Raw genomic sequence first — 8,026 nt, 5'->3', positions numbered from 1 at the left:
GGGTGAGGAGCAGAAAAGCCCTCGGCTGCGTCAGCCTGCTCAGCTGTAAGGAAAACATCCCTGTGTTATCCAGCACAAATCAAAACACAGCCCCCTACCAGCTACTATGAAGAAAATTAACTCTATCCCAGCCAGAACCAGCATATAGAACTAGCTGGAAAATATGCATAACAAGCATTTGAGATTATACACACCTGGTATGGCTTTAAAACATTTTCCATGTTTTCTATTTATGGGTTATTCTATATGGTTTAAGTCAGCACATACATACTTCCATGCATCATGACTTTTCTTCCGAATGCAGGAACACATCTAGAACAGCTGTGCTGTTAGTATTGCAAAAGCTTCCACCTATTCAGCTTACAGATTACATTGAGATCTCCATCTGAAGCAACTCTATCTCCTCAGATCTTCATCATCCCCAGTAACTCATCTTCCTCTTTCTACACAGGCTGTTCTAAAGTAAAGCCCATCTGTTTGGCAAGGTCCCTGTGGTAGTTATAGCACTGCAAAACACCCTTGTTAAGTGAGGTTACACCTGACTAGATGGGTAGCGTTCATTCCTTAGTTGTTCTCTTCATTTCCATCCTTTGACACTGTAACTGGGACCAGAAGGTGAGAAAGTAAGGTCTGTCACAACCCCATCCCTTGTTTTCTCAGAGGCCAAGTTTATTCCAATGTTGCCTGTCAGTCGATTCTTAACCCAGAAGCTTGAGCATAAGAGTGAAAAAGTGTTTAAAAAACACTAGAATAACTTCAGTAGCACTGGAGATTCATATTACTACATTAAAAAAAAAAAGTAAAAACCAAACCCAGAAACATTTCACTTGCTGCAGTTGCTGTGAAAAGATACAGTAGTATCTCAAAGACACTTTCAGGTTGCTTCAGCACTGAGTGACTGCCTGTAAAACTATACAGGCAGAATCACAGTAGGTACCTCTTAAAGACATGGAAAAAAAAAGTCCCCTGTGGAATTCAAGCACCCCCCCCACCCCCGGTGCAGCATATAGCTGACTGGGCTCTGCTCACTTGTGCCCCCTTCCTCCTACCATACCTGATTTTTATTTCTCCTTCCATCTTCCTCTGCTCATGCCACATGCATTTCCTCTCTTGCAGGCCTTGTTGCTAAGCAGCCTGAGCTGCAGGCATGGCTCCGAGCCTGTGCTGGAGCAGGAGGCTGCAGCAGAGATGCCCCAGGAGGCCCCTCTCCACCCAACAACTTCCATTAACAGGCAGAATGAAAAGCCATCACATAGTAACAGACCTTTTCTCAACAGGTAGCTTTCACCTCCCTGCTAACAGAAACTGAGAGACACCCGTGTCCAGAACTGAAGTACCCCGAGCTTTAGCTAAGCCTCAGAATTTGAATTAATATGTGTTACAACCCCCCGCTACCTTCAGCTATCAGGCAATTGTATGAGCCATAACAAGGCCCAATACCAAATACCTTCAGACCACACGTGGCTTTAATCAATGCTCAGATTTTGAATTACCCTTCAGCAAAGCCTGGAAAGCAGGAACAGTTTGCAGCATACACAGAACACCAGTGACCACCTGAGAACCCAAGTTACCCAGCACCATACAACATGGCTGGCAGGCACAGACTGGGATGTAATGCATTAGAAGAAAAGCCTGGGTTGAACAGTGTTTTATCCCTTCTTACAGCTACCTGAGGTATCAGCAAGGAGCTGCAGATAAACAGGTTAAGAGTAGTTTCCACAGAAGGTCACTGTTAAGGCTAAGGAGTATGTAACACACATTAAATGTTTTTTCTTCCCCAAAACCTGAAACGTCATCCTGCTATTCATTGTAGTGTAGGTTTCTTCTTTTTTAGAAACTGTGGAAGGGACAGGTAGTATAGTCTCTTTCAAGGCCTTCCTAACACAATCACAATGGCTGACGATTGTGTTCAACATTAGCCAGCAGATTTCTTTTAGCTACAGATAGGGAAAAAAACTGTTCTGTCTCCCGCAAGGAACCACCACTGAATTTGTTCATGTTGATATTCTGTTGCTTGTAGCCCTAATACAAACAGCCTCTGTTTAAGAGCAGACAGCTTTAAGTCAACATTTGAATGTTCATTTATCACACCTTACCCCTCTAACCAAAATAGAGGTTTTTTAAGAGTTTCAGACTGGACATTAGCAAAAGCTTTACCCAAAGGTTAGTGCAGTACTGGAACATATTATGCAGTCAGTGATGCATCTCTCCATTCCTGGAGGCATTCAGGACACTAGAAAAAAAAAAACAATTGTCCTGCTAACAAAAGGCTGACTAACTTTTTGCTCAGATGAGAGATGATGCCTCAGGTGACTCCTTTTGGAGAAAGTCAGTGATCACTTTAGTCCATTTAGTCTTCCAGCAGAACATTTTATTCTCATTAAGGACAAGGAAATATCAACCAACAGCTCAATTAACATAACACAGATTAAACAAGCCCCGTTAAGCTTTTTCTACTTAACATGTGAAAAAAATCTAAAGACATCTGATGTGTCCAAACTGTTCACATTAAAACTTGAGCTCATCCTTTACCATAAGCTCAGCTGATGTTGCTCCTGTGTATAGCAAAAGGTGGAAACAATTTAAGTTACCAGAACAGCTGTGTTTAACAAGTACTGAAGCACTGGAGTTTAAACTGCATTTACTGGTGTGCTATTAGACTGCTTTCCTTGCATCTCTTCAGTCTCAGGCAGACTTGCAGAAAGCCACAGCAGAAAAACGAACTTCTCCTTTTTCACGTTCTGTAAATTGTCTGCAGATCTTAGCAGAATCCTCAGGGCGGGGAAAAAAAAAAGCCATTTAGATTACCAGAATACCACCTGTTGTAGAGACCAAATCTTTGCAGCGCCCCTCTGGGTCCCACCAATCTTAGTTGCGCTACAAGGTCTTGCAGCACCAACTAATAAGTACACTTAATGGATACCTAGCTCTGTGGCACAATACTACCTTGTTACCATGGTGTATGAAGCACCAACTTGTACAGCCAGTAGGTACAGCTATTACAGACAGAATGCATACCTCTCACCCTTTTATAAGCTTTGTTTTCAGGGAAACAAGCAGCAAGGGGGTAAGTCTTACCTTCAACAGCAAGTCATCTGAGCTTGTGCCATGGTTTACAGGAAATGGCATACGCCCATCTGTCAAAGAAAGTCCCATCACTCAGTGGACTCAATATTACTTCCTCATTAGCAGAACTGAGCATAGTGGGCTCAAGAAACAAATACACACATGAAGATACTCGGAGGTTGGAACAAACTGTCAATACATTGCTGAAGTGACAAGAAGACTAAGTATTCGTGGCTCTACAGGAGATTATGTGCTTTACAAGAGTGCCTAGGTCTTCAGGACAACGCACCTTCATTTAAAGATTTTGTTTTGATTTTGAGAGCCTCGGCAAACAGCTTAACTAGCACCCAAGTATCTAGCCCGAGTCCCCAGCACTGCTGTACAGTGTAGAGTATGCCCAGTTTAACTGCAGAGTTCTCAAGACCTTACCCAATTCATACAGATGTCCGTCCACATTGACAAACAGGATGAAGTGGAAGTTCACACTGTTGTCCTCAATCTTTGAAGAGACCATTGGATAAATTTGTTAGACTGAAAAAAAAAGCTTAGTACTGCAAACCCCACTTGTGACTACAGGACAGAGGAGATAGGTGTCAACAACAAAGCAACAGCAAAGGACTAAGAACTGAAGTTCAGCTCAAGAGGTCTCTGCAAGACTGCTACAAGGCCAAGTGCCAGAAATCATTACGTACAGTCACATTTTCAGACTGGATCTGAACCCAAATTTTCAATCCATATTTGAGGAAGAAACCCTGCATGAGTATTCACCCACGAGTCACACATTTCTTTCCTCATGAGCTGTAACAGCTATTTGTCAGACAAAATATTTTATTGCTTTACCACCTTCATTAAACCCCTTGTCCCACGATTTTACACCATCTTATCTTACCCGACATTGTCCTTCTTGTGCAACAGAGTTGTGGACTTCTTGTATAGCCTTAAGAGAAAGCAGATACAGGTTACTACATCCTTTAGTGCTGATAGCTGTCAGCTGTTTGTGTAGTTCATATACCTTATTATTTGCAAAATGCTTAGCTCTCTCTTCAGGAGACAGATCAGCCGTTTCATCAAGAAACTTCTTCAGGGCAGATCCCTCATCTGCACAGGATGATCAAAGATTTTGTTGAGTACAGGTAAAACATCACTCACAGTTCAAATGCAGCCCAATCAATGCTTGTTGCACTAACTAGGAGTCACTGCATTCAGCCTGGAACCATCTCCAGCATAAGCATATTACAGCTACCACTTGAAGTTATTCATCCAGAAGTTATTAACAACAATCTACACAAACAGCCAGAATTCAAGTGCTTGAGGATATTTGGGATGCTTGTCTTGTAACTCACTTTCAAATGGGATTTAGCTTCTCCAATTCTCCCTTGCAGATCTGGCAGAGGTGTTCAGTCCCATTTTGAAAAAAAAAAAAATCAGGAAAAGTGGGTAGATGCAATTTTAAGTTGTCTCACTGCCTTTGAATTAACACAGCACTTACTCATGATAGGCTTACTTTGATTTTCCAGAACATGTATTAGTTGTGCAGTACTAAGATGTGTTGAGTTCTAGTTTTACATGAAAGATATGCTCCATCATTCATTTCACTCATCAGAAGTGTGTTATTTCAGAGAATCCTTTCAAGAGTAAAGCAAGGCTACCCTCACTTAGCCTTCCGTATGTGTTTTCCTTTGTGTAAAAAGGAATCCCACACCACCCAAAGAGTTCAAGTTCTCTTGGAATAATGATAGTTTTATTTTGCAGATCTATCTCATCTTTCGATACGCTATTTAACTCAATAACAACCCTATTTTTGACAAAAACTTGCACTCCTATTTCCTAGGAGTTTACAGCCACCAGTTGCCCAAGCCAGTTATGTCTTTTTCTAAATGACGACAATCATCAAAATGATTACCTCTGCAGGAAAAGTCTATTTACAGACCCTTATTCTATACTACTTTCCTAGCAAATAGGAAACATGTTTTAGACTCATTTACAGGCTACACTGAGCAACTCTTTATATTAGACATAAGTGGCATGAAGAACTTTCTCTTCAGTTGACATCAACATCTATGTCAATAGCTACTTCTGAACAGGACCCTTTATAATGACAGACTTTGGCCAGCTCTTCTACGTAACCTTCCCTTTGCACTGCTCACTAGGATGATACCTTTGCAGCTAGCAGACAGGAGTCGAACTGCATTCCCTTCTGAAATTCAGCTACGTGGTGATACCACATGCTCCTCTCCAAGAGAAGAAAGCCCTACTTACCAACTGAAGCAGCACAGTATGCCTTAACTTGGCTTGCATGAAAGCCCCATGTGTCTCCAATAGCCCAAACCCACTCAATTTTCCTGCCATTAAAAAAAAAATGGAAATGCAAGCATTTCAGAACATTCATACTCACCAAGCTTCAGTTTGTCTTTATTATTAGCAACTGCATGTATCAGACCAATTGTTCCACAGGAGTTACTGACTGTCTGCTTCAGGAAATACACCTTGGAACTGATTTCTTGGTCCTTTATTTTCTCAGTCTGTTGTTTCCTGAAGTTCTCATGCTGTAAACATGTAGTTGTTTTAAGCATTTCACCGCAGTGGTATTTTTACTGTGCAAACTACTAGACGAATAAGTTTGACAGGAGAATCAATGCTAGGACTGGACAAAGATTCACCCAGGAAGTCATCTTTGTGGCATGGGTCCAGTAAAGCATCGCATATCTATACTGGATGCAGGCCAAATCTTAATGGACTACCTGCATGACTCAGTCATATCCAAAGGCACTGTTCTTAGCCTCTCCATCTGTCCTATACACTGGAAATAGCTTAGGGTGGGAAATCATATAATGGACAGGCTCTTTTGTATTCCCTCTCAATTGTTTTGGTCTATTAGTGAGACTACTCGCCATGTCTCTGCAATAGTTTGCCTTTGTACCTTTATGTTATTTCCCTTCAGGAACCCCTATCTATCAGAACAATGTATAAACAAGTGTAAAACCCATCACTACTGAAATGCTATAATCCTTCCTTTACAGAAATTGTTAAACGTATTTTTTTTCAAAGTCCATCTCCTCATCTACTTCCCTACCATCAATTAGACTAACTGTATTAATCATACCCGTTTAGGCCTCTCCATATACCATGATTCAGCACAGTAACAGAATTTCTATTCCTCTCACTCAAGACTGCTCGTGTTTTTGCCTCCCTCAGTCCGATACACAGAATGCAAGAGCAGTACCGGAGTAAGAGACCTCGTTGTGTCGCTCAGTTCATCTCAGTTCAGGCTCCCTGGGGCCGAGCACCCAGCACCCTCCCCACCGCCCACCTACAGCCCCACGGGAGCCAAACCCGCCCGCAGCCGCTCGCGGAGGTGGCACAGGCACACCCCGCCGGCGCCACCCCCCTCCCCCGGCGGGTACCGACACCGCTGCCGACCACGGCCGGGTTTTTCACCCCGGGGCCATGCGGGCCAGACGCGACCCGGCCGGCCTCCCCGGGCTGACGGCCCAAACCCTGTCACACGGCACTGGGGCAGCCACAGGCTCGGTGCCCGATCCCAGCCCATCCACCTGCTGCCCCCAGGGCTGCAGCCCAGAGGACCTGCGAGGCAGAGCGGCCCCGGAGGGACACGACAGCCACCCCCTCCGCCCCGGCATCGCCCCCACCCCGCGGGAGGCGCCACCCACCTGCTCGGTGAGGGGGAACAGCAGCAGCAGTGCGCAGGCCGGCGCCGGCACGGCGCCCAGCGCCTCCTCCTCGAAGCCCAGCACGTCCACGAAGCGCCAGCCGGGACCCACCCCCAGGCGGGACAGCACCTACGCGGGGCACAGCGAGCGGGTGGCGCGGCAGCCCCCCACCCCAGCCGCCCCCCCGCGCCGCGCCCCAGTGACACAGCACAACGCGCGGCACCGCGGCGCCACCTGCCGGCCACGCCCCGGCACCGCCGCCGGCACCACCCGACCGAGGGGGCGCCCCCGGGGGAGGGCGCGGCCCCAGCGCCGTTCCGCAGGTGCGGCCGCGCCCCGGTACCGCTCCGCGCCGCTCCAGCCGGCGCCGTCCCGGCAGGGCGCGATGCCGAGGGGCGCAGGGAGAAGGAGCGGCGCCCGCCCGCCCGCCCCCGGCGGTCCTGCGGCGGGGACTCACTTTGTTCAGCATCTGGAAGACAATGCGGAGAGAGAGGGGTGAATGCCGAGGAGAAACGGCGCCCCGCCAGCCACCCCCTCCCCGCCGCCCCTCACGCACCTCGGGGTTGATCTCCATAGGCTGCCAGGCCATGGCTGCAGGGCGCCGAAGAGCCGGGAAGAAGGCTGGCTGCGCCTCAGGCACGACGATGTTCCCCGCGACAGCTCTCACGCAGCCCCCTACCGCCGTCGACGCTGCGGTGCGGAGCCGCCCACCCGCCTCTTATATAGAAGGGGCGGGCTGGCCCACTCGGCGGCGGGGGGGGAGGAGCAGGGCACGACCAACGTGCGGGGGGCGCGCGCGCGCGGAGGGCCCGCGGCGGGGGCGGGGGGCGGCGGTAGGTGTCGGGGAGCCGCGGGGCGGGGGGAGCTCGGCCCGGGCTGTGACGGGGCCGCGGGCGCTGCCCGACCCCGCGTCCCGTTTCCTCCGCGGGAGTGGAGCGCGGCGGGGAGGACCCCGGCCCACCTTACGACGGTGCGGAGAAAGTGCTAGAAGCGGCGGGGACAAGGTGGTGGCGGCGGCGGCGGCCTCCGGCCCAGCCCGGCCTGGCCCCGCCGCTATCTCGCCCCCGCGGGGCCGGGCGGCGCTGCCGGCGGGGGCCAGCGGCAGCCCGTCAGCGAGGGCGGCGGGTGGCTGCCCCGGGCTAGCGGCAGCCCGTCACCCTGTCACCGAGGGCAGCGGGTCTTGGCACCGGCACCGGCCCAGCCCCAGGGCCCTGCTTGTCCTGGAAGCCTGTGCCCGCGGCTGTGTGCCTGCACGCTGCCCTGGCGTGGGCCCTGCGCTGTGTGTGCGT

General features: G+C 49.2%; 1 protein-coding gene across 1 annotated transcript; it reads right to left on the bottom strand.

Moving 5' to 3' along the window:
* Nucleotides 1–2,349: 2,349 nt before the first annotated feature.
* On the bottom strand, nucleotides 2,350–7,513 carry UCHL1 (ubiquitin C-terminal hydrolase L1). Its single transcript, XM_080379123.1, has 9 exons — nucleotides 7,294–7,513; nucleotides 7,195–7,206; nucleotides 6,738–6,866; nucleotides 5,462–5,612; nucleotides 4,079–4,164; nucleotides 3,956–4,003; nucleotides 3,496–3,565; nucleotides 3,079–3,137; nucleotides 2,350–2,772 (listed from the first exon to the last, which is right to left on the bottom strand). Exons 1-9 carry the CDS (start codon nucleotides 7,324–7,326, stop codon nucleotides 2,686–2,688), a joined length of 675 nt encoding a protein of 224 aa, XP_080235249.1. The 5' UTR covers nucleotides 7,327–7,513; the 3' UTR covers nucleotides 2,350–2,685.
* Nucleotides 7,514–8,026: the final 513 nt, after the last annotated feature.

Source organism: Falco punctatus (assembly GCF_963210335.1).
Source record: "Falco punctatus genome assembly, chromosome: 1".
Classification (NCBI taxonomy): Eukaryota; Metazoa; Chordata; class Aves; order Falconiformes; family Falconidae; genus Falco; species Falco punctatus.
The sequence above is the reverse complement of the archived record's forward strand: the minus strand, read 5'-3'. Positions and strand labels throughout refer to the sequence as shown.